At 39.5% G+C, this 27,458-nt stretch overlaps 1 protein-coding gene across 1 annotated transcript in view; it reads right to left on the reverse strand.

The window, feature by feature from the left end:
* LOC114108764 (antigen WC1.1) overlaps nucleotides 1–27,458 on the reverse strand; it is a 64,269-nt gene that overhangs the window by 28,996 nt on the left and 7,815 nt on the right. Inside the window, exons 3-7 of the mRNA XM_060413468.1 lie at nucleotides 18,822–19,130; nucleotides 18,411–18,728; nucleotides 6,395–6,487; nucleotides 6,003–6,317; nucleotides 4,579–4,893 (exon numbers count right to left, since the gene is read on the reverse strand). Coding sequence (XP_060269451.1) covers nucleotides 4,579–4,893; nucleotides 6,003–6,317; nucleotides 6,395–6,487; nucleotides 18,411–18,728; nucleotides 18,822–19,130 — 1,350 coding nt within the window. The remainder of the gene's footprint in view (nucleotides 1–4,578; nucleotides 4,894–6,002; nucleotides 6,318–6,394; nucleotides 6,488–18,410; nucleotides 18,729–18,821; nucleotides 19,131–27,458) is intronic.

Here is a 27,458-nt window from a genome sequence, read left to right on the forward strand (position 1 = left end):
AAAAAAAGTAGGTAAACAAAGGTTAAATAATGTTTATCAGTACTGCACTTTAAGTAGATAATGAAGTAGAGAATTAAACCTAAAATTTTCCACTTCCAGGGAGAATGGAGTTCACAGCAGGCCAATGTGTCTTGCTGGGTCTTTCTGGATATAACTTTAAACGCTGGAAAATGTTTTTTAAGAAATAGTCAATGTATTCAACATTTGTTAACACAACATGGACTAAATATGCTAAAATTCTAAAGAGTGGAGATTATTTCAATGTTAGTCCAGGATCTATAGCTTCTTTTTCTCTGTGGGAATTTGCCAGTTCATTGCATAATTTAATGATTCAGAATCTGGGCTCCGACAAGCAGAGGTCTACTGTTGTGACAGGAAGCCTACATAATCTGGGGGTTACCTGGTGCTGGAGAGACAAAATTAGAGTCTTGAGAGCCTCTCTCACACAGCAGGTTTTCTCCTCAAATCTTTGCCCAGTATATAAGCTGTGAAGGGCAGGAAGCTAGAGAACTATATAAAAAGACTTGGAAAGCAGAGTCTTTTTCATTATTTTGGGTACTTAGCTACCAAAGAATATAGGCTCTGAACTGAAATCTCTGAAAGGCTATGTCATAGGGACAGAGAAATCAGAAGTGGACTGAGTGCTACCAAAACTGCAACCCATACTTGTTATAGCTCAGTTTTAGGTTATATTTAGATGTTTGAGTGATACACACCCCTTCCCCCTACCTGCCTAGGAAAACAAAGGGTAAATACTTTCATGTGTTAGAAAATGTATCAAGAGTATCTTACTTTTTCATATATAATTTGTAGCATCCAATAAAAAATGACAAAACATTTGAGAAGCTAGGATAACATGACAAATGACCAAAGTGAAAAAAGATAAGAGAATACAGAGACACCTATGATAGAAATGCTGGACTTAGCAGATAAGGATTTTAACTACAATCAATGTATTTAGGGGAAAAGAGAGAAGAAGAGAATAAACAGGTAAAAAGATGAAAAAAATCATAAATAAATAAAAATGTCTAAGGAACTATTGCCAACCTAAAATAAAATATCTAGGTTTAAAAAGTGAATGAATAAGTTAAAAGAATTTTATATAGAACTTAGAATATAGTGATTTAGAGGAGTCCTAAAGATGAGAGATGAGAAAGAGAAGAAAGAGGAGGAGGAGAGGGAGAAGAGATAAGAGACAGAGAGACAGAACTGCAGAAGTAATATCCGAAGATGTAGCAATAGAGAACTTTTAAAAAAAATAAATGGAAGAGTATAAAAACCCCCACTCCTAGTAAAGCTGCTGAAAATCAAAAGGAAAAAGGAAAATCTGGAATAATAACAGTTTTATCTAATACAAAAGGAAGGAAAAAAAAGAGACAAAAAGGAACATAAAGCACGGGGATCAATTAAAAACAAATGGCAGATACCAACACATCAATATCAGTAATGGCATTTACAGTGAATGGATTAAGATAAAACAAAACTGACACAAATGTTACTTGCAAAATGCCCACCTTATATTATGAAAGCAAAGAATGGTTGAAAGTAAAATGATGGAAAAAATGTACTAACTGTAAGAAAACTGGAGTAGCTGTATCGATGTCCCAGAAAGTAGACTTTAAGCCAAGATACACTAATTGAATTAAAGAGGGAATTTTCATGATTATAATGAGATGCACCCTTAATAAAGATATTTTAGACAACAAAATTCAAGAAAGGTAACAGAACATAACTTTGAAACATACTTGACAGAGTGAAAAGAAGAAATAGACAAAATCACAATCAAAATGGGGGATTATTACCAGATCTTTTTCAGTAGCATGCAGACCAAACATACAAAAAACAAAGAAGAATTCAGTAGATGTACAACAACATAGTCAGCACGTTTAATTAAGTAACACAAAGAGCAATGCACCAACAACACAAGAGTTCACATTACTGTAAATGCACTCGGAACTTTTACCAAAATGACTACATAATAGGACAAAATCTTTCACTCTTTGAATTTATACTTTGAATATTTGAATTCATACTTTGAATATTTACTCTGACCACAGTGGAATAAAATTAAGAACTAAAAAGAAAATATTTATAGCCACTTCTATTTGGGGAAATTCAGCAAGATCCTTCCAAGCATCACCTGAGTCTGGGAATAAATTTAAACCTTACAAAATATTGTGAAATAATGATAATAAACACAAAATAATGGTATGATAAATTCTTCTAATGAAACTCAAGTAGTCCCTAAGGGAAAATTATACCCTAGATTTAGGGAAGAGGAAAGACTGAAAGTGAAAAAAGTAAGCTTCCAATTAAGAAACTAGATGAGAAAGTCAAGAATATAGAATGTTGGGGTTAATTTTAAAAGGAACAAAAATTAATAAATAAGGTAAGCATTAAATAGAAAATATAGAAGAAAACCCTTTAAACGTGGCTCATTGAAAACTGATGAACACTGAGCAACACTAATGCAGAGCAGAGAGAAAATGAAGCTAACAATACCAAGAATGAACAGGGACATCAGTATAGATCATACAGATGTTTGGGTCATAGTTTTTGTGCTGTTGTTTGTTTGTTGGCTGTGCTGTTGCTCATGGGCTCATAGTTCCCAGGTCAGGGATCGAACCTGTACCCATGACAGTGAAAGCCCAGAGATTTAACCCTTGGATTACATAGTTTTATTAGTACAATTGACACATTTAATGTGGATAACTACACATAAAGTGTCAATATCACCACAGCCTTGCGAACACTAAGTGTCTTTAAAAAAAAAAAAAAAAACAGTCATTCTGACATGTGTGAGATGATATCTCTTTGTGGTATTAATTTACATTTCCCTGATGACTGACAATGTCGAGCTTTTTTTTTAATATACCTATTGCCATTTTTATGTCTTCCTTAGAGAAATGTTTAGTCAAGCCCTTAGCCAATTTTTTACTTGAGTTATTAGGTTTTAATTTTGTTCGTTTTTTTTAATTCTCTTAAGTTATAGGAGTTCCTTATTATTTTTGGAAATCAATACCTTATATAATTTGTGTTAGCTTGCTTTTTCACTCGGTTGATCTTTCGTTTGGTTTGTGGAAGCTTTTTAGTTTGGTATATTCCCACTTGTCTATTTTTGCTTTGTTGCCTGTACTTTTGATGTCATATCCATGAACTCATGAAACTGTGTGCTTTTATTTTGTGATGGAGCTAAGATATCGCATATCTAAAATGTAATGCCTATCTGGTGATGATGTTACACCATCACACATAGTAAAATGAATTCAGATAAATAAATAAATTTGAAATTAAGTTTTGAATATTCTTTAGTGGAACTATAAAATTGTTTGCAGAAAATAAAACTTGATTCAATGTTATTTTGAGATGAAGAATGGCGTTTAAACATTGCACTAAAGGCAGAAGTCAAAAAAAGTAAAACATTACAGATTTGACCACATAACCCACCCATACACATATACAACCTTAAAAATATATGTAAAATATGGGGGAAATCTTACAAAAATATTTAAGGAAAACAGTAGGTAATATTTGTTTATAAAGAGTTCCTATGAATAAATAAGAAATCTTAAAACATTCTAGAGAAAAAACATTGTCATGAAAGATATCTTAAAACAGTAATATAGGAAAGAAGATAACATTTTTGTATATAGTGTTTGTGAAAGTCACTCAGTCATGTCCAACTCTTCGTGACCCTGTGGACTATAGAGTCCATGGAATTCTCCAGGCGAGAATACTGGAGTGGGTAGCCATTCCCTTCTCCAGGGGATCTTCCCAACCCAGGGATCAAACCGAGGTCTCCCAAATTGCAGGCTGAGTCACAAGGGAAGCCCAAGAATACTGTAGTGAGTAGCCTATCCTTCTCCAGCGGATTTCCAGACACAGGAATCAAACCAGGGTCTCCTGCATGGCAGGCGGATTCTTTACCAGTTGACCTACCAGGGAAAACCTTATGTAGAAAAGAAACCATGATGCTATGAAGAAAATTATACTCTCTTTTAAAATTAAGTATTTATTTGGTTGTGCCGGGCCTTAGTTTCAGCATGCAAATTCTTACCTGTGGGATCATAAGAGAAAAAAATTGTAACTGCATGTGGTGATGGATATTACTGTATGTGTGGTGATTTACCAATATGTACAAATACATAAACACTATGTTTTACCCTTAGAACTAATATAATGTTACGGGAATTACATCTCCATTAAAAATTTTAACAAACAAGGTTGGAATATGTGGATTAAATTAGTTTCATTCTTACCTCATTTAAGCTTCTCTGGTGGCTCAGACAGTAAAGAATGTGACTTCAGTGTAGGAGACCCGATTTCATACCTGGGTCAGGATGATCCCCTGGAGAAGGGAATGGTAACCCATTCCAGCATTCTTGCCTGGAGAATCCCAAGGACAGAGGAGCCTGGCAGGCTACAGTCTATGTGGTCACAAAGAGCACAACTGAGCAACTAACATTTTCAGTTTATGTATTTTGTGGACCCAAATTTAAATCATCACTTAGAAATTAAAATATCAAATCTCACTGCATCCTACAGGGTTGGGACAGACACACAGAAATAGTAAGTCACCTGCACACAAGATATAGGCTTCCTCCTTGGGAGAGCATGAAGTATAATTCCAAGGGTCAGAAGGACACTGCCAGAGAGAGGTGTCAGTTTTCCGACAGCGGATTCCATCCACCCACCGGGGTCTAGAACCTTCCCTGAGACCAACAGAAGAGTTGAGGGTTCCACTGTCCCCACAGCCAAGCTGTCTGCAGATCATGGACACAGTGATGTCTTCCATGGGGCTGCGGCAGACACTGCCCCAGGTCCCATTGTAGAAAACTTCCAGCCACCCAGCACACTGCTGGTCCTCGCTCACCATCCTGAGGGCCAGGAACTCTAAGGTTGAAAGGGGAGGAGACAGGACACAGTAAAACTTTACTGGATGCTCTAGGTTTTCCTTTCTTCTAGAAATAATGAACATTCATCTCTGACCTTGCTCAAGAGATACCCACTAGATGACAAGACTGACATCACCTTCCTTTTAACTGACTTTGTCCATTTGTGTCTGTCTTTCTATTTCTACCACAATGGTGTAGTGGATATGAACTGATAGGAAGACTAACCTACATGGGTGCTAGTCAGGGAGGGGCAGCTGAATCCTGCTTCCTGACGAAATCTTTAAAGAGTATGTCAAAGGGATGTGATGTGGATATTAAGGAGATAGGGATAATAATTAATCCAAAAATGTCCACATCCAAATCTCTGCAACCTGTGAATATGTTACCATACCTGACAAGAGGGATTTACAGATGTGATTAAGGTAAGGACTTCTGGATGGTGAGATGATGTATTAACAATATGAGCCCAGTCTAATCACATCCTTAGACCCACTGTCCTTAAACGTGGAATACTTTTCTTAGCTCTGGCTAGAAAGAGAGATATGACTCTGGATAATGGCTGGAGGCCTGCAGCATTGCTGGTCTGATAATGGATGAAGGGTGCTGTGAAGGAAGGAATGTAGGTGGTTTCAAGAAGTTTGAAAAGGCAAGAAACAGATTCTCCCCTAGAGCCACAAAAGTAATGCGGCCCTGCTGAAGCCTTGATCCCAGCCCAGTGAGACCCCTGCTGGACATCTAGGCTAGAGAAGAGTAAGGAAATAAATATATGCTGTTTTAAACCACTAGTTGGTAAATTGCTAGGGAAGCAAACAGAAACTAGTACCGCGGGTTTAAATTTGTTGTATGTAACTGGAGAGAGAGCCCTGCTTTCGAGAAAAACTGTAAGAAATGGCTCTACCAGGAAACACTGCTGAGAAGAAAGGGCCAGAACCTCAGCTGCTGCAGAAGGAAGTGAAAGCACCTCGTCTTCATGTCTGCTGGAAAGACAGGCTTCATGGGAGGAAGCCTCCTTCTCTGCTCCTTTCAGCTTCTCTCCCTCAGGGCTCAGACCCCCGTCCTGCGGGGCCCCACCCCTCCCCCAGCCTGTGGACAGTGTGCAGTGCGGACCTGAGCAGATGACCCCCGCGTCCTGCTTGTGTCTGCAGTCGTGCTGTCCCCAGCCCCGGGAAGGGCACCTCCACACGTGGGACTCGTTTCCAGTGCAGTTCAGGTCGTCCAGCCAGATGGGCCCTGATCCTGCCCCAAAGTGAGCAGACGCCGTGGCATTGAGGGCTTCTCCACAGCCCAGCTGCCTGCACACCACGCGGGCATCGTCCAGGTCCCAGCCGTCATCACAGATGGTGCCCCAGGAGCCCTGGTCAAGGATCTCCACTCTCCCGGCGCAGGGAACGCCCCCGTCCACCAGGCGGAGCTGTCTGCTGTCTGAGGAGAGAGAAATGGGACAATGGGGCAATGACTCCAAGGGTTAAGAAGGGTCTTCTGTCTTGAGGGACCCTCACCTGAGCAGTAGGGGGCGCTCTCCACTGAGGCCTCAGAGCCTGCTGATTCTGCCATAGAGTCGCTGCACTGGGGCAGCACCTGGGTCTGGTTTCCTGAAGAAACAACAATGATCAGAAGTCTGGAAGGGTGGAAGAACAGGAAACTGATTTAAGGAAAATAATGACCTACTGATGGAGCCTAAAATGAGAGCTGTGACCCAGCAGTAAAGTTATCATACTCTCAGTGTTCACCTTCTCCCTGGAGAGTTCTGCTTCTGACAGTACCACAATTTCTGTTTTAACCCAAGTGTTGCTATAAGAATGAGTTAAGTAAGTTGTATCCCTAAATTTATCCCTGTGCTATGCTTAGTCGCTCAGTCATGTCCGACTCTTTGTAACCCCTTGGACTATAGCCCACCAGTATCCTCTGCCATAGGATTTTTCAGGCAAGAATAGTGGAGTGGGTTGCCAAGCCGTCCTCCAGGGGATCTTCCCAACCCAGGGATCACACCCAGGTCTTCCGCACTGCAGGCGGGTTTTTTACCATCTGAGCCACCAGGGAAGCCCAAAGCTATCCCTAAGTAAAAGCAAAACAAAAATCATTCTGAAGGATTTCTACAGTTTCTTCAATGTATATCTTTAAACCAAACACTTATATAAAATAGATCTCATGAAAAACAGAAAGGAAAAAGGAAACATTAGAAAAAATTTATCAGGGTTTTAGGCTGCTAGAGTTACCTGACAAGAATATATGTAGCCACGGTTAAAGTGCTTATGGACTTAATTGAAAAATGTGTATCTTTGCAGAGCAATGATACCAAAAACCAAATACTTCTAGAGCTGAAAAACTTGTTAGCTGCAATTAAGATTAAAGAATAAGTGTAGCCGCACATTAGCTCAGCATAAAGTTGAAACATCAAAATGCAAAATCAGAGGGTATTCTTCAATTAATTCAGGTCACATAGCAAGAGTTCTGGTTATATGGTTGTATGGCAGTTTTTCCAAAAAACTTGCTTCACTTCAGTTCAGTCCCTCAGTCATGTCCAACTCTTTGTGACCCAATTAACTGCAGCTTTCCTGGCTTCCCTGTTCTTCACCAACTTCTGGAGCTTGCTCAAACTCATGTCCATCAAGTTGGTGACGCCATCCAACCATCTCATCCTCTGTCATCCCCTTTTCCTCCTGCCCTCAATCTTCCCAGCATCAGGGTCTTTTCCAATGAGTCAGCTCTTCTCATCAGGTGGCCAAAGTAGTGAAGATTCAGCTTCAGTATCAGTCTTTCCAATGAATATTCAATACTAATTTCCATTAGGATCCACTGGTTTGATCTCCTTGGAGTCCAGGGGACTCTCAAGAATCTTCAACCCCACAGTTCAAAAGCATCAATTCTTCGGTGCTCAACTTTCTTTATGGCGCAACTCTTACATCCATACATGCTGCTGCTGCTAAGTCACTTCAGTCGTGTCCGACTCTGTGCATCCCCAGAGATGGCAGCCCACCAGGCTCCGCCGTCCCTGGGATTCTTCAGGCAAGATAACTACTGGAAAAATCACAGCTTTGACTAGATGGACCTTTGTCAGCAAAGTAATGTGTCTGCTTTTTAATATGCTGTCTAGGTTGGTCATAGCTTTTCTTCCAAGGAGCAAGCATCATTTAATTTCATGGCTGCAGTCACCATCTGCAGTAATTTTCGAGCCCAAGAAAATAGTCTGTCACTGTTTCCATTGCTTCCCCATCTATTTGCCATGAAATGATGGGACCAGATACCATGATCTTTGTTTTTTGAATGTTGAGTTTTAAGCCAGCATTTTCACTCTCCTCTTTCACTTTCATCAGGAGGCTCTTCGGTCACTGTTCGCTCTCTGCCATAAGGGTGTCATCAGCATATCTGAGATTATTGATATTTCTCCTGATTCCAGCTTGTGCTTCATCCAGCCCAGCATTTCACCTGATGTACTCTGCATATAAGTTAAATAAGCAGGGTGACTATATACAGTCTTGACGTACTCCTTTCCCAATTTGGAAACAGTCTGCTGTTCCATGTCCAATTCTAACTGTTGCTTCTTGACCTGCACACAGATTTATCAGGAGGCAGGTAGGTGGTCTAGTATTTCCATTTCTTTAAGAATTTTCCGCAGATTGTTGTGATCTACAACATCAAAGTCTTTGGCATAGTCAATAAAGCAGAAGTAGAGGTTTTTCTGGAACTCTCTTGCTTTTTCTGTGATCCAACAGATTTTGGCAATTTGATCAATATGAAAAGGTGAAACTTAGTAGCTGAAGAAAAAAATATGTACTTAATTTTGCTTATGACTTTGGGTCATTAATCAGGAAAAAAACTCAGTTTGGCAGTCTTTCAGTGGGGTCTTTCAGTGCTGCAATCAGATGTCACCTGGAGCTGATGTCACTAAAGACTTGACTGAACTCTGGTTCTGTAAGGAAATTCCCAGAACTGGTCTAAGGATAAAGGAACATCAAGTCTTCAACTGAATTCAGAAAGAATTTACATATTCAGGAAGAAATGGGGCAGAAGGGGAACAGAGAAGGAAGGACACACACACACAGATTAAAGCAAAATATTGATACTAACAATTAGAAACCCAGGTAAAGGTCATAAATGAATTTTTATAGTGTTTTCCCAACATTTTTATGTCTCAACATACATCAAAATTGAAAGAATTAAAAGATGAAAACAAGTCAAAGAGAATTCATTGCCAGGACACTTTCATAAAAATACTCATAACATCAAAAATAAATTACCTAGGAGAAATCCTAGTAGAAGATGGGCAAATTCTCTGAAATTCAGGATCTAACCGAATGGAGGGATGTATTATGTCAATGATTTGGAAAACTCAACATTGTCAATGTCAATCATCCTCAAATTGCTATGACTACTCTTAAATTTTTAAATCTAATCTCAATGATACCCTTAAGCTTTTCTTTTGGTGAAAATGACAAGCTGACTTCTAAATTCATACAAAATACAAGCAACCAAGAATGAACACCACAGTTGGTAACAAAAGCAATGATATTAGAGGAGTTAATATAAAGTAACTCTTATAAATTAAAATTATTCAGACTAACTACAAAGTTTGAAATTCAGGGAGATAGTGAAGGGCAGGGAAGCCTGGTGTGCTGTAGTCCATGGGGTCACAAAGAGTCAGACATGACTTAGCGATTGAACAACAACAACTACAAAGTTATGGTAATTAAGAAAATGCAGTATTTGTGCAAGGATAGACAAATGACAACATGGAACAGAATAGACAGTCTCAAATAAGACAGACATAATTGCCCTTCTGCTTATGACGAAGGCAGCACTGCAGTGGGCAAGAGTCTTTTCAGAAAAAGATTCTGAGTCAGTTGGATGTCCATATGAACCCTGACCCTTATCTTACACAGATATCAATCCCAGAATGAATGCACAATAATATGCAAGAGAAATATAATAAAATTTCCATAAGATACACTTAGAGAATATTTTTACAATCTTAGAGTAGGCAAAATTCTTTTTTTAAAAAAATATAAGGAGCATTAAATGTACAGAAAAATGTTGGTAAGCTATATTTACATAAGATTAAGAGATGAGTTCATCAAAGGACACCATTTGATTAAGAAAATGAAAATAGGAGGGGAGGGAAAGATGGCAGAGGAACAGGACGGGAAGACCACTTTCTCCCTCACAAATTCCTCAAAAGAACATTTCAACGCCAAGCAAATTCCACAAAACAACTTCTGTAGGCTGGCAGAGGACGTCAGGCAACCAGAAAAGCAGACCATTGTCTTCAAAAACAGGTAGGGAAAAAATATAAAAGACGAGAAAGGAGACAAAGCAGGTGGGGAGGGAGCTCCGTCCCGGGAAGGGAAGCCTGTCCCGGGAAGGGAATTTGAAGAAGAGAGGTTTCCAAACACCAGGAAACACTCTCCCTGCCGAGTCTGTGGCGAGCCTTGGAAGCACAGAGGGCAACATAACAGGAAGGAAAAATAGATAAATAATCAAAACCAACAGATTACAAGCCCAACAGTAACTCCCCCAGCGGAAAAGCAGCACAGATGCCTGCATCCGCCATTGGGAAGTGGGGACAGGGCAGGGACACGTGGGAGGCGCGAGCTGCAGTGCTTTGTAAGAATCGGGCAGGAACACCCCACGCGCAACCAGAACGACCTAACTTGGGCTAGCAAACCAGACTGTGGGATAGCTACCATGCGAAAAGTTCGAACGTAAGACACCGCCAGGACCAAGCACGGAACAAAGGACGAAATGGAATAAGCCGGCTGCAGACCATCCCCCGCTGGGGACAGGCAGCCAGAGCCGTAAGGACTGGAAAGGGACAATTGCAGACCCGGAGAGACTTTACTTACCTAACTGCAAGCAGGCTTCTTTGCTAAGACTTCAGGGGGTGCTGGACAGTCACCGTCTGCCTCACAGGGGGCGCCAGCAGTCCACCCAGAAAGCTGAGCAGCAGCGGCAGAAAAGGTGACAAGTCACGGCGATCGCGCTCGCCAAACTCCTGAGCTACTCGGACCTGGGAAGGGCACAAAGCACAGTCCCAGCCGAATCTGTGCCTCTGAGGGCTACCTGAGGGCCGAACCTGAGCGGCTTGGACCAGGGAAGTGCACGCAGCCTAGGGCCGGCCCCAGACGGTTCCCGGCTGAGCATCGTAGAGCCGGAGCGGTTTGTGCGCCGCGAGAAGGGACAGGTCAAGCGGGGCTGAGACACTGTGTGCACACGACAGTGCTATTTGTTTGCAGCATCTCCCTTGCCCACAGCGCGACTGAACTAGTGAGCCTAAAAACCAGCAAACAGAAGAAGTTAAACAGAGGGAACCACCTTGGAAGTGATCCCACAGGGCCCATAACATCAGAGAAGGGCCAGATATATTTATGACTATTTTTAAAATCATTCCTTTTTTTTTTTTTTTGGCTTTTTTTTTTTTTTTTTTTTTTTCTAACTTTTTTTCAATTGTTAAGTCTTCTATTTCTCCTCTAATTTTTATTTCTATAACCCATTATTACTATTTAAAAAAAAGACTTTTTTTTTTTTAAGGCAAACAACATATATAGTCTTTGGATGGTTGTTGTTGGGTATTTTTTTTGTTTGTTTGTTTGTTTTTAATAATTCTTTTTTTTCTTTCTTCCTTTTTCCTTCTGCTTTTCTTTAATATTGTATCTTTGAAAGTCCAACCTCTACTCTAGATTTTTAATCTTTGCTCTTAGGTTTCTGTTGTCAATTTTGTACATTTAAAAACCCAAACTTCACTACCCAAGTTTACCTGAGAGCGAGATTACTGGCTTGACCACTCTCTCCTCCTCTGGACTCTCCTTTTTCTCCACCAGGTGGCCTCTGTCTCTTTTCTCCCCATCTCTTCTCTATCCAACTCTGTGAATCTCTGTGTGTTCCAGACGGTGGAGAACACCTAAGGAACTGGTTACTGGCAGGATTTGTCTCTCTCCTACTCATTCCTCTCTCTTATCCTCCTGGTCACCTCTGTATACTTCCTCCCTCTCCTCTGCCCTGTATAACTCTGTAAATACCTCTGAGCAGTCCAGACTATAGAGCGCACATAAGGAAGTGACTACTGGCTAGCTTGCTCTCTCCTCTTTTGATCTCACCACATCTCATTCCAGTTACCTCTAACTACCCCCTCCATCTTCTCCTCTCCTTGTAACTCAGTGAACCTCTCTGAGTGTCCCTCAATGTGGAGAAACTTTTCATCTTTAACCTAGATGTTTTATCATCAGTGCTGTATAGATGGAGAAGTCTAGAGGCTACTGTAAAAATAAAACTGAAAACCAGAAGCAGGAGGCTTAAATCCAAAGCCTGAAAACATTAGAGAACTCTTGAATTCAGGGAACATTAAGCAATAGGAGCTCATCAAATGCCTTCATACCTACACCGAAACCAAGCTACACCCAAGGGCCAACAAGTTCCAAAACAAGACATACCACGCAAATTCTCCAGCCACACAGGAACACTCCCCTGAGCTTCAATATACAGGCAGCTCAAAATTATCCCAAAACCTTTGATGTCTCATAACCCATTACGGGTCACTCCACTGCACTCCAGAGAGAAGAAACCCAGCTCCACCCACCAAAACTCCAACACAAGCCTCCCTAACCAGGAAACCTTGAAAAGCCACTGATAGAACCCCACCCAAAGTGAGGAAGCTCCATAATAAAGAGAACTCCACAAATTACCAGAATATAAAAAGGCCACCCCAAACGCAGCAATATAACCAAGATGAAGAGACAGAGGAATACTCAGCAGGTAAAGGAACAGGAGAGTTGCCCACCAAACCAAAAAAAGAGGAAGAAGTAGGGAATCTACTGGAGAAGGAATTCCGAATATTGATAGTGAAAATGATCCAAAATCTTGAAATCAAAATGGAATCACAGATAAATAGCCTAGAGACAAGGATTGAGAAGATGCAAGAAAGGTCTAACAAGGACCTAGAAGAAATAAAAAAGAGTCAAAATATAATGAATAATGCAATAAATGAGATCAGAAACACTCTGGAGGCAACAAATAGTAGAATAACAGAGGCAGAAGATAGGATTAGTGAAATATAAGATAGAATGGTAGAAATAAATGAATCAGAGAGGAAACAAGAAAAACGAATTAAAAGAAATGAGGACAATCTCAGAGACCTCCAGGACAATATGAAACACTCCAACATTCGAATTATAGGAGTCCCAGAAGAAGAAGACAGAAAGAAAGATCATGAGAAAATCCTTGAGGAGATAATAGTTGAAAACTTCCCTAAAATGGGGAAGGAAATAATCACCCAAGTCCAAGAAACACAGAGAGCTCCAAATAGGATAAACCCAAGGCGAAACACCCCAAGACACATATTAATCAAATTAACAAAGACCAAACACAAAGAACAAATATTAAAAGCACCAAGGGAAAAACAACAAATAACACAAAAGGGGATTCCCATAAGGATAACAGCTGATCTTTCAATAGAAACTCTTCAGGCCAGGAGGGAATGGCAAGATATACTTAAAGTGATGAAAGACAATAACCTACAGCCCAGATTACTGTACCCAGCAAGGATCTCATTCAAATACGAAGGAGAAATCAAAAGCTTTACAGACAAGCAAAAGCTGAGAGAATTCAGCACCACCAAGCCAGCTCTCCAACAAATTCTAAAGGATATTCTCTAGACAGGAAACACAAAAAGGGTGTATAAACCCGAACCCAAAACAATAAAGTAAATGGTAACAGGATCATACTTATCTATAATTACCTTAAACGTAAATGGGTTGAACGCCCCAACCGAAAGGCAAACACTGGCCAAATGGATACAAAAACAAGACCCCTCTATATGCTGCTTACAAGAGACCCACCTCAAAACAAGGGACACATACAGACTGAAAGTGAAGGGCTGGAAAAGATATACCACGCAAATAGAGACCAAAAGAAAGCAGGAGTGGCAATACTCATATCCGATAAAATAGACTTTAAAACAAAGGCTGTGAAAAGAGACAAAGAAGGCCACTAAATAATGATCAAAGGATCAATCCAAGAAGAAGATATAATAATTATAAATATATATGCACCCAATATAGGAGCACAGCAATATGTAAGACAAATGCTAACAAGTATGAAAGGGGAAATCAACAATAACACAATAATAGTGGGAGACTTTAATACCCCACTCACACCTATGGATAGATCAACTAAACAGAAAATTAACAAAGAAATGCAAACTTTAAATGATACATTAGATCAGTTAGACCTAATTGATATCTATAGGACATTTCATCCCAAAACAATGAATTTCACCTGTTTTTCAAGTGCTCATGGAACCTTCTCCAGGATAGATCACATCCTGGGCCATAAATCTAAACTTGATAAATTCAAAAAAATCGAAATCATTCCAAGCATCTTTTCTGACCGTAATGCATTAAGATTAGATCTCAATTACAGGAGAAAAACTATTAAAAATTCCAACATATGGAGGTTGAACAACACACTTCTGAATAACCAACAAATCACAGAAGAAATCAAAAAGAAATCAAAATATGCATAGAAACGAATGAAAATGAAAACACAACAACCCCAAAACCTGTGGGACACTATAAAAGCAGTGCTCAGAGGAAAGTTCATAGCAATACAGGCATACCTCAAGAAAAAAGTCAAATAAATAACCTAACTCTACACCTAAAGCAACTAGAAAAGGAAGAATTGGAGAACCCCAGAGTTAGTAGAAGGAAAGAAATCTTAAAAATTAGGGCAGAAATAAATGCAAAAGAAACAAAAGAGACCATAGCAAAAATCAACAAAGCCAAAAGCTGGTTCTTTGAAAGGATAAATAAAATTGACAAACCATTAGCCAGACTCATCCAGAAGCAAAGAGAGAAAAATCAAATCAATAAAATTAGAAATGAAAATGGAGAGATCACAACAGACAACACAGAAATACAAAGGATCATAAGAGACTACTATCAGCAGTTGTATGCCAATAAAATGGACAACGTGGAAGAAATGGACAAATTCTTAGAAAAGTACAATTTTCCAAAACTGAACCAGGAAGAAATAGAAAATCTTAACAGACCCATCACAAGCACGGAAATTGAAACTGTAATCAGAAATCTTCCAGCAAACAAAAGCCCAGGTCCAGACGGCTTCACAGCTAAATTCTACCAAAACTTTCGAGAAGAGCTAATACCTATCCTCCTCAAACTCTTCCAGAAAATTGCAGAGGAAGGTAAACTTCCAAACTCATTCTATGAGGCCACCATCACCCTAATACCAAAACCTGACAAAGATGTCACAAAAAAAGAAAACTACAGGCCAATATCACTGATGAACATAGATGCAAAAATCCTCAACAAAATTCTAGCAATCAGAATCCAACAACACATTAAAAAGATCATACACCATGACCAAGTGGGCTTTATCCCAGGGATGCAAGGATTCTTCAATATCCGCAAATCAATCAATGCAATTCACCACATTAACAAATTGAAAAATAAAAACCATATGATTATCTCAATAGATGCAGAGAAGGCCTTTGACAAAATTCAACATCCATTTATGATAAAAACTCTTCAGAAAGCAGGAATAGAAGGAACATACCTCAACATAATAAAAGCTATATATGACAAACCCACAGCAAACATTATCCTCAATGGTGAAAAATTGAAAGCATTTCCCCTAAAGTCAGGAACAAGACAAGGGTGTCCACTTTCACCGCTACTATTCAACATAGTTCTGGAAGTTTTGGCCACAGCAATCAGAGCAGAAAAAGAAATAAAAGGAATCCAAATTGGAAAAGAAGAAGTAAAACTCTCACTGTTTGCAGATGACATGATCCTCTACATGGAAAACCCTAAAGACTCCACCAGAAAATTACTAGAGATCATCAATGAATATAGAAAAGTTGCAGGATATAAGATCAACACACAGAAATCCCTTGCATTCCTATACACTAATAATGAGAAAGTAGAAAAAGAAATTAAGGAAACAATTCCATTCACCATTGCAACGAAAAGAATAAAATACTTAGGAATATATCTACCTAAAGAAACTAAAGACCTATATATAGAAAACTATAAAACACTGATGAAAGAAATCAAAGAGGACACTAATAGATGGAGAAATATACCATGTTCATGGATCAGAAGAATCAATATAGTGAAAATGAGTATACTGCCCAAAGCAATTTACAAATTCAATGCAATCCCTATCAAGCTACCAGCCACATTTTCACAGAACTAGAACAAATAATTTCAAGATTTGTATGGAAATACAAAAACCTCGAATAGCCAAAGCAATCTTGAGAAAGAAGTATGGAACTGGAGGAATCAACTTGCCTGACTTCAGGCTCTACTACAAAGCCACAGTCATCAAGACAGTATGGTACTGGCACAAAGACAGACATATAGATCAATGGAACAAAATAGAAAGCCCAGAGATAAATCCACACACATATGGACACCTTATCTCTGACAAAGGAGGCAAGAATATACAATGGAGTAAAGACAATCTCTTTAACAAGTGGTGCTGGGAAAACTGGTCAACCACTTGTAAAAGAATGAAACTAGATCACTTTCTAACACCGCACACAAAAATAAACTCAAAATGGATTAAAGATCTAAATGTAAGACCAGAAACTATAAAACTCCTAGAGGAGAACATAGGCAAAACGCTCTCAGACATAAATCACAGCAGGATCCTCTATGATCCACCTCCCAGAATTCTGGAAATAAAAGCAAAAATAAACAAATGGGATCTAATTAAAATTAAAAGCTTCTGCACAACAAAGGAAAATATAAGCAAGGTGAAAAGACAGCCTTCTGAATGGGAGAAAATCATAGCAAATGAAGCAACTGACAAACAACTAATCTCAAAAATATACAAGCAACTTATGCAGCTCAATTCCAGAAAAATAAACGACCCAATCAAAAAATGGGCCAAAGAACTAAATAGACATTTCTCCACAGAAGACATACGGATGGCTAACAAACACATGAAAAGATGCTCAACATCACTCATTATTAGAGAAATGCAAATCAAAACCACAATGAGGTACCACTTCACACCAGTCAGAATGGCTTCGATCCAAAAATCTGCAAGCAATAAATGCTGGAGAGGGTGTGGAGAAAAGGGATCCCTCCTACACTGTTGGTGGGAATGCAAACTAGTACAGCCACTAGGGAGAACAGTGTGGAGATTCCTTTAAAAATTGCAAATAGAACTACCTTATGACCCAGCAATCCCACTTGTGGGCATACACACCGAGGAAACCAGAACTGAAAGAGACACATGTACCCCAATGTTCATCGCAGCACTGTTTATAATAGCCAGGACATGGAAACAACCTAGATGTCCATCAGCAGATGAATGGATAAGAAAGCTGTGGTACATATACACAATGGAGTATTACTCAGCCGTTAAAAGAATTCATTTGAATCAGTTCTGATGAGATGGATGAAACTGGAGCCGATTATACAGAGTGAAGTAAGCCAGAAAGAAAAACACCAATACAGTATACTAACACATATATATGGAATTTAGGAAGATGGCAATGACAACCCTGTATGCAAGACAGGAAAAAAGACACAGATGTGTATAACGGACTTTTGGACTCAGAGGGAGAGGGAGAGGGTGGGATAATTTGGGAGAATGGCATTCTAACATGTATACTATCATGTAAGAATTGAATCGCCAGTCTATGTCTGATGCAGGATACAGCATGCTTGGGGCTGGTGCATGGGGATGACCCAGAGAGATGTTATGGGGAGGGAGGTGGGAGGGGGGTTCATGTTTGGGAACGCATGTAAGAATTAAAGATTTTAAAATTTATAAAATAAAAAACTGAAAAAAAAAGAAAATGAAAATAAAAGACCAAGGGTTAAACATGGAAAATAAGTAACACATATTTGCATCCAAATACATTGTCATGGTAAGTTGTAGTATCATATTTGTAATAGTCAAGAACTGGAAATCACTCAGATCTATACTGTCAGTAGAATGGATCAGTACATGGCCATATGATCATTCAAAAGTTACTCTACAGTAATAAAAAAAAATAAAGTGCTACCATATACAACATCATGTGTGAATCCCAAACATAATTTTGAGTCTATGAAATTAGATACAAAAAATGAAACATACAGCATCATTTTACATAAAGTTCAAACATTGATAAAACTCTCTATGTCAGTAGAAGTTCAGTAAGTACTCTTCCTTGTCGAGGAGGGAAGACACAGATACTGGGGATGACAGTGACTGTGGTGCTGGGGACATTCTCTTTGCTGCTCTGGGCTGGGGTTCATACTGAGGTCTATACTTACTGCTCCTACATTGTTTTCTGTGATTATATGTGAGCAACAATGTTGCTTAAAAATATATTATTCCCCTTCACACTTCTTGCCCTGAGCTGAAAAATGAAGGAACAATGAGAAGATCCATATTTCACCATGAAATAAATCTCTGACTTTGAAGCCTGTTTAACCTCACTCTACTCTTGGAGACATTTCACCCCAGGAGCATCCTGAGTACCAGTAGCCCTTCCCTCTCTCTTACCTGAGCAGATCACAGAGGCCGTGTTGCCATGGGAACAGTCAGGACCACCCAGGGCAGTCACAGGACAACTCCATAGGAAGGACTCTGCCCCCAAACAGTGAAATCGGGCTGTTAGGATCTGATCACCTCCTTCCAACAAGTGTGGCCCTCTGGGGGTGGAGATGGCAACTCCACAGCCAAGCTGACGACAGACAACATTGGCATTGGCCAGACTCCAAGGGGAGGCACAGAGCACTCTCCATCGTCCAGAAATGTTCATCTCCACCTGCCCCTCACACTGAGAGGAGCCATTTGTCATGAGCCGGACTTCTGAGTATGCTGGTAGAAGAAGACAGAGTTTCAGCAAAATCACATGACTTTCTCACCTGAACAGGGTGTTCACAGAGGTGAAAGGTCAGACCTGCATCTCACCTGAACAGACAACCTGAGCAGCTCCAATGTGGTGACAAGTGCCCCCTGGACAGGGCACTCTGGGGCAGACCCAGAGCTCAGGCTCCTCCCCCTCACACCTGAACTCTTCAGCCCAGACCTGACCATCGGACTCTCTGAAGAGCTCATGTCCCAGGACAGACACAACCTTGCCACAACCCAGCTCTGCACAGATGACCTGGGCAGTGGGGAAGGTGAAGTTCCCATCAGACACTGGGATCCAGGCTTCTCCAGAATACACTTCTACTCGCCCTGAGCAGGGTCCATCCCCTCCAGCCAGACGCACAAATCCTAAGAGGAAACAACAACAAAACCAGTCAGTGTTCATGGTACTGACTTGGCAACTGGAAACCACACATCACAGGCAGTGGAGGGAAAGTTTTTCATTTTAGGAGTGGAGTATGTGGAGAGTCTTTGACAGTTAGTGTCATAATTGAATTTTCATGACAGATTTCTGAAGAAAAATCCGGGAGGATTATCAGGTCAGTTTGGAATGGTTGAATCCCAAGAACATACACTTTGGGACTGGTTAGAAATGTGAATTCCTTGGTCTAGGAGCCTGGAAAGTACAGAGCCCAATTCAGATCATTGGAATGGCTGAATACTGGAAACACGTGTTTTAGCATTGGTTGGAGAAGTGAATTTCTCATTTAGCAGCCTAGGACCTACATACAGATCCAAGGATAATGTATAATATTCAGGCATTTAAACTTGAATATAGAGATATGCAGAATATATGAGATGAGAGACCTAGCATCTAGACAAGCTTAGAAAGTTTTCATGGGACTTGTGGGGCTAATATTCTGACCCGTTTTCTCTCCCAGAAGCTAGTCCTCAAGTGATTTAGGTTAAGGGAAGTCCTGAGGCTGGATCGATGAGGGCATGCCAACCTGTAGATGAGTGACAGCTCCAGAGAAGAAATATGGACACTGTCACTAATTCACATTTATGTCATCACGTCTTGTCTTTCTAATACTTTTTGATGCCAAAAAATTCCATGAATTCCTTCAGTGACCTCAGTGGGAATGAAATGAGTTAAGAAAACTCAGAGAGGCATAGAGAGAGAGTCCCAGCCATCTCTCTTGAAATCCTAGGATTTGCCAAAGAATCTGGGGGTGAGTGTGCTCTCAGTGGGAGTTTACTGGATAGCTGAGTTTCCACACTGTCTCCTACTAAAGGTTTTTCTTCTCAAACAGGACTCACAGAAAATGCTAAGGGCTGATAATAATTGATTTTAATGCTATCATTGTACTAATTCTAACCACAGAAAAATATGCATTCTTCTCAAGCACACATGGAATAGTCTCCAGACTAGGTTATAAATAAGCCTTAACAAATTCAAAAATATTAAAATCATTCCAAGTATCTTACATGACCATATGGAACTAAAATTCAGTAATGATAAAAAAACAGGAATTCATGAATATATAAAAATTAAACCACACACTCATATTTTAAGATTGTTTTCCTATTTCTATAAAGAATAATATTTAGATAGCAATTGCATTAAATCTATAGATCACTTTGAGAAGTACAAGCATTTTAACAATACTAATTCTTGCAGGCCAGAAACACAGAATGACTTTGCATTGATCATATTGTCTTTAATTTCTTTTATGGATGTTTTACAATTCTAAAAGAAGATGAAATGTTGCCAAAAAGAAGGAAGAAGAAGAAGGAGGAGGAAATGAGCAAACAAGCCATAATTTGGAGAGTTCCAAGTTGAAAAAGCCTCAATATGGATAAATATGCAAACGTTTGTGGGAAACACTCATTGAATAGGTTGTTAGCATACTACATCACCCTCTGCTCCTCCCATCTACCACCTAAACTGCTATCCTTTCTCATTCCTCCTACTTCAGACAAGCAAACACCATTTTAAAAGATACAGATGGATGGAAAAGAAAACCAGAAAGGGTAGCTACTGCTGAAGAAGTAGGGTGTAGGTGGGGTATACGGCATGCAAGGTGGGATCAAGGAAGCTTTGAAACTAAAGGAGGAAAACCAAAATAAGAGTTCATCATTTGGCCATCAGAGAACACATTTTGAACTGAATGAAGATAACCCAATGAAAGAACTTTATTTAATTCATCAAGGACAATTCCCTGATTTCTGGGTGTGTTCTGATTATTTACTTCTGAAGTTCTTCCTGGTAAAGGACTGCTTAGTGATGCCCAACATCCAACCAAAAAATTACTACAATTTCCAAAAGAGAGAAATGTAACCCATAAAACAATTTTTTTTATTTATTTATTTTTTGTTGTTGTTGTTGTGGTTATCCTAAAATATTCATTTTTTTTTAGTTTTTTATTTTTTTAGTTTTAAAATCTTTAATTCTTACATGTGTTCCCAAACATGAACCCCCCTCCCACCTCCCTCCCCATAACATCTCTCTGGGTCATCCCCATGCACCGGCCCCAAGCATGCTGTATCCTGTGTCAGACATAGACTGGCGATTCAATTCTTACATGATAGTATACATGTTAGAATGCCATTCTCCCAAATCATCCCACCCCTTCCCTCTCCCTCTGAGTCCAAAAGTCCGTTATACACATCTGTGTCTTTTTTCCTGTCTTGCATACAGGGTTGTCATTGCCATCTTCCTAAATTCCATATATATGTGTTAGTATACTGTATTGGTGTTTTTCTTTCTGGCTTACTCCACTCTGTATAATCGGCTCCAGTTTCATCCATCTCATCAGAACTGATTCAAATTTTAACGGCTGAGTAATACTCCATTGTGTATATGTACCACAGCTTTCTTATCCATTCATCTGCTGATGGACATCTAGGTTGTTTCCATGTCCTGGCTATTATAAACAGTGCTGCGATGAACATTGGGGTACATGTGTCTCAAAAACAATCATTTAAAGTAGCTTCAGAAATTACAGAAATGATTGAATTGACTGAAGAGCTCCTTAAACCCCTAATATCAATATGCTTAATGAAGCATAAAAATAAACAGGGAGAAAAACTAGGAAAAATAAAGAAATGAGTCTTCTGAAACTGAAAAATACAGTATTGGAATAAACAATTATTTGGATAATTACACAAGAGACTAGACATTGCAGAATAAAAGAACTGGGAAGTAAAACACAGCAGTAGAAACTATCTAGCTTGAACCAAAGAAAGTAAAAAGGCAGAAAAATATGAATGGAAACTCAGTGGCATGTGGGATAATATCAAAATATATAAAATATGTGTATTTGGAGATTCAGAATAAGGGATGTGCAGAAAAATATTAAAAAAGGATAAATGACATTTTCCCAAAGTTATTGAAAACTATAAACCCACTGATCCAAAAAGCTAAACAAACCCCAAACAAGATAATGAAACCATTCTCAGAAAACTTGACAATGTAATTACAGCAATTCATTGTTAAACAAACACACAAAAATATGTTAAGAGCAGCCAGGGAAGTTTGACACATTATATATAGGGAACAAAAGTATTATTTACTGACTTTTTGTTGGAGGCAATGAAAGTCAGATGACAATGTAAGAACATATTTAAAGTATTGGGATTGGGCATTTGTTACCCTAAAATTGAATCACCCTAAAAATACTTTTCAAAACTGAATGAAAACTAAAATGATTTCAGGTAAATGAGAGATGATAGAATTGGAGGCCACCAGACACACACTACACAAAACTGCCTCAGGAAGTTCTTCAAGCTAAAGGGAGGTGATGGCAGATGAAAACCTGGATCCTCTCAAAGCTATACAGACTGTGCTAAATGTTGATTCTCTGTTATAAGATTTAAGGCAAATATATTAGCACCAAAGTATAAGATTCATAATAAATTTATAAATAGAATGTATGACAATGATGGCACCAGTGACAAGAACAGGAACATGGAAGAACAGTATAGTGACTGACATTGCATGTAGTGACATAATATTTGAAGGTAAATGTAATTGAAGGTTAATAATTCAACATTGGGCTTTCCCGGTGGTTCAGTGGTGAAGACTCCACCTGACGATGCAGGAGACGTGGGTTCAATCCGTGGTCTAGGAAAATCCCACATACCACAGAGCCACTAAGCCCGTGCACCACAACTAGCGAGCCTGTGCTCCAGAGCCCAGGGGCCACGCCTACTGAAGCTTGTGCCCCGTAGAGCCTGTGCTCCATAGCAGGAGAGGCCACCGCAATGAGAGCCTCATGCTGCAGCTAGAGAGGAGCCTCTGATCACTGCAACTAGGGAAAAGCCCATGCAGCAGTGAAGACCCAGCCAGCAAAAAATAAAATTACTCTAAAAATTAAAAAAGATTAAATATTATAATCATCTAAAAATCTGACACGATTAGTAAACCAATACAGTATTTAAATTAAATGATAAAATATATTTGAAGATTAAAATAAGAACAGATATAACATATAGCAGCTGCTGCTGCTGCTGCTTAGTCACTTCAGTCATGTCCGACTCTGTGCGACCCCATAGATGGCAGCCCACCAGGCACCCCGGTCCCTGGAATTCTCAAGGAAAGAACACTGGAGTGGGTTGCCATTTCCTTCTCCAAAGCATAAAAGTGAAAAGTGAAAGTGAATTTGCTCAGTCGTGCCCGACTCTTAGCGACCCCATGGACTGCAGCCTACCAGGCTCCTCCATCCATGGGATTTTCCAGGCAAGAGTACTGGAGTGGGTTGCCATTGCCTTCTCCGACAAATAGCAGGCAAGTACACTTAAAACCAATTATATCAATAATTACATTAAATGTAAATAATTTAAGTACTCCAAATAAAAAACAAGATAATCAGACCAGATAAAATAAGACAAAACTATACACTGTTTACAAACTTATATGTGTTTAAATATAAACACAGAAACATATTAAAGAGGTAAAAATTACATACTATGCAAACACAAATCAGAGAAAACTGTATATAATATCTAAATTAATATCATACAAAGTCAGACTATAAGACAAAGAATTCATTCAGAGAAAAAGAAACATTTTATGATAATAAAATACAAAAGAAATTATATAGTATTGAAACTGGTGGGTTAAAAATAAAGTGATGCTTAGAAGAAAATTTAGAACCTTGATGCTTCCTTGATGATTACTTTAGAATAAAAATAGAAACAGAAGGAAATGATCCAAGACTCCACCTCAAGAATCTACAAAAGCAACCACAATCATAACTGAAAAAGAGGAATGAAAACTGAGCATAGAAATCAATTAAGAAGAAAGGAAATACACCGTCAAGAAAATCAATACAGTCCATTAGTAATTCTCTTAAAAAGAACATTAACACGGATAATCTTCTAGCAAACCAATTAAGAAAAATGAGGGAATGCATTAGCAGCACCAGTAACAAAAGGAGGAATATCATTGTGGATCTTGCCAACATGTAAAGATATGAGATATGACCCAGTGTTACTAATTGAATATTTTTCGTAAAATGGGCCAAGTCCTCAAAACACATTACTTGTGAAATACAACTCACCAAAATCTGATACAAAAAAAAGAGAAAAATATGAGTAAACTTATTTGTTAAATAAACAGAATCCATATTATAACAATTTTCCACTATGAAAACTGCCAGCTACAAATGCTAGCACTTCCACAGAGCTCAGAAATGACTCCCACAGCCAGATAAAGGAAGAGAGGGAGGGAAGGAATGGGGGCAGGAAGGAAGTATAACACAGAGGCTGTGGTGAATGTATGAATTGACCTGCATTGTTCCAACCCTCCCCTCCTGCAGCCCTTGCATCTTCATCCCCTCACCATTTTGCACTTCAGTACTGTAGACCCTGGTGGCTCAGAAGATAATCAAGACTCTGCCTGCAATGCGGGAGACCCAGGTTTGATCCCAAGGTGAGGAAGATCCCCTAGAGAAAGAAATGGCAACCCACTCCAGTATTCATGCCTGGAGAATCCTGTGGTCCATGGGCTCAGAAAGAGTAGGACAGGGCTGAAGCAATCTGGAACGCTTGCACCACAGTCCTTCTCAATTTGTGCCTTCCCTCCCAGATCTTCCACCTGAACTCCATGAAATCTCCTTGTTATTTCAAACAAGCTTCTCTACATTCACCTCTGGTCATTGTTTCCACTCTAGATTTCTCCTAAACACGGTACTTCACTTCCAACAATCCACTGGCTGAAATTTCTCTTCCATACATGACTCCTAAGGTTGAGCGGAAGAAACTCCAAGAGTTCTGATTAAGATAATGAAAACACATGCTATTCTAATCTTATGTCTGCTACATCACCACCACTTTGACTTATCTTCACATCATTAAAATCTGTCTGAAAATACAGAAGAAAAAAAAAACCAGACCAGGAGGAGGAAAACTAGTGACAAAAGGAGAAATAGAAGGAACCTTGAACCGTTCATAAAAATGTGAGAGACTAAGTCAGAGCAATGGTAGTGAGGGTGTACAAACCACGATCAGGGTTTAAATATTAGTTCAGTTCAGTTCAGTTCAGTCACTCAGTCGTGTCCGTCTCTTTGCAACCCCATGAATTGCAGCATGCCAGGCCTCCCTGTCCATCATCAACTCCCAGAGTTCACTCAAACTCATGGCATCCAGCCATCTCATCCTCTGTCATCCCCTTCTCCTCCTTCCCCCAATCCCTCCCAGCATCAGACTCTTTTCCAATGAGTCAACTCTTCACATGAGGTGGCCAAAGTACTGGAGTTTCAGCTTTACCATCAGGCCTTCCAATGAACACCCAGGACTGATCTCCTTTAGAATGGACTGGTTGGATCTCCTTGCAGTCCAAGGGACTCTCAACAGTCTTCTCCAACACCACACTTCAAATGCATCAATTCTTTGGTGCTCTGCTTTCCTCACAGTCCAACTCTCACATCCATACATGACCACTGGAAAAGCATAGCCTTGACTAGACAGAACTTTGTTAAATATCAGAGCACTTCCAATTCTCTACTTCTAAGTATATCTTAACTGGAATTAATAACAAGACATCAGTTTTCTTAGGATAACATTGGGAGTTCTAATTTCACATAAAGTTTCAACATCACACACTCCATTTTCACTCAGATGCTGATTTATCAAAATATGGTAGAGTCACCTGTAGTATTTCCACAAATTTATCTTCAGGTGGAACCATGATTATGACATTGTGACAATAAGGAAGGTTATTTGAGGTGCCAGAAAACAGGTTTGTTTAAAACAAAAGTTTCTAACTAAAATGCAAATTCACCTTGAAAATAATTATTTTCAATAAGAATGACAAAGAGAATGGAAGAAAACATTTTGAAGAGATGAGTAGATTTATGACATAAGTGCTGTAGTGGTTTCACAAATGCAGACTTACCCAGCAGTCTTGTATGTCAGACATAGCTCAATAAAGTACTTTTTAAAAAGGAAAATAATTGTTTCCTTAAGGGCATCAACTAGAATCATCAAAGATCTGCTGAAGGTGAGATTAAAAATATCACTTTTCCAATGATTTTCCTGTACATAAACACCCAAGAGCTGATTGGCTGTGGCTGTTAAGGACCTACTGCAGATGTCTTCAGGGCTCCCCTGTCCCACTATCCCATTAGATGGGGTGATACTATTCTAAGACCAGCCTTCTACCTTAGGGAATTCACTGTGATAACTGACAATATCTTCCTCCAGTCCAGTTGTTCTGATGTGATTAATAACCTGGACATCCAATCTGCAACTGTGATAACAACTAGAAGCATCTCTGTCAAATACTGTGAGCACCCACTCACAGCCTAGTTCCTGCATCCAACTTGGCATAGGTCGAACACACTTAGATGGCACTGAGTACTTCTTAGGAGTTACATCAGGTCCCCTTAGCTTCAATTCAGTTCAGCTAAATGCCTCAGTCATGTCTGACTCTTTGCAACACCATGGACTGCAACATGCCAGGCCTCCCTGTCCATAACCAACTCCTGGGGTTTACTCTAACTCATATCCATTCAGTCGGTGATGCCATCCAACCACCTCATCCTCTGCCATCCCATTCTCCTCCCACCTTCAATCTTTCCCAGCATCAGGGTCTTTTCCAATGAGTCGGTTCTTTGCATGAGGTGGCCAAAGTACTGGAGTTTCAGCTTTAGCATCAGTCCTTCCAATGAACACCCAGGACTGATCTCCTTTAGGAGGGATTGGTTGGATCTCCTAGCAGTCCAACGGACTCTCAAGAGTCTTCTCCAACACCACAGTTCGAAAGCATCAATTCTTCAGTGCTCAGCTTTCTTTATAGTCCACTCTCACATCCATACAGGACTAATAGAAAAACCACAGCTTTGACTAGACTTGTCTTTGTTGGCAAAGAAATGTCTCTACTTTTTAATATGCTGTCTAGGTTGGTCATAGCTTTTCTTCCAAGGAGCAAGCGTCTTTTAATTTCATGGCTGCAGTCACCATCTGCAGTGATTTTGGAGCCAAAAATTTAAAAAAAAAAAAAAAAAGCTTGTCACTATTTCCACTGTTTCCCCATCTATTTGCCAGGAAGTGACGGGACCAGATGCTATGATCTTAGTTTCTGAGTGTTGAGTTTTAAGCCAACTTTTTCACTCTCCTCTTTCACTATCATCAAGAGGCTCTTTAGTTCTTTGCTTTCGGCCATAGTGTGATGTAATCTGCATCTAAGGTTATTGGTATTTCTCCCGACAATCTTGATTCCAGCTTGTGCTT

Source organism: Ovis aries, chromosome 3 (assembly GCF_016772045.2).
Source record: "Ovis aries strain OAR_USU_Benz2616 breed Rambouillet chromosome 3, ARS-UI_Ramb_v3.0, whole genome shotgun sequence".
Lineage (NCBI taxonomy): Eukaryota > Metazoa > Chordata > Mammalia > Artiodactyla > Bovidae > Ovis > Ovis aries.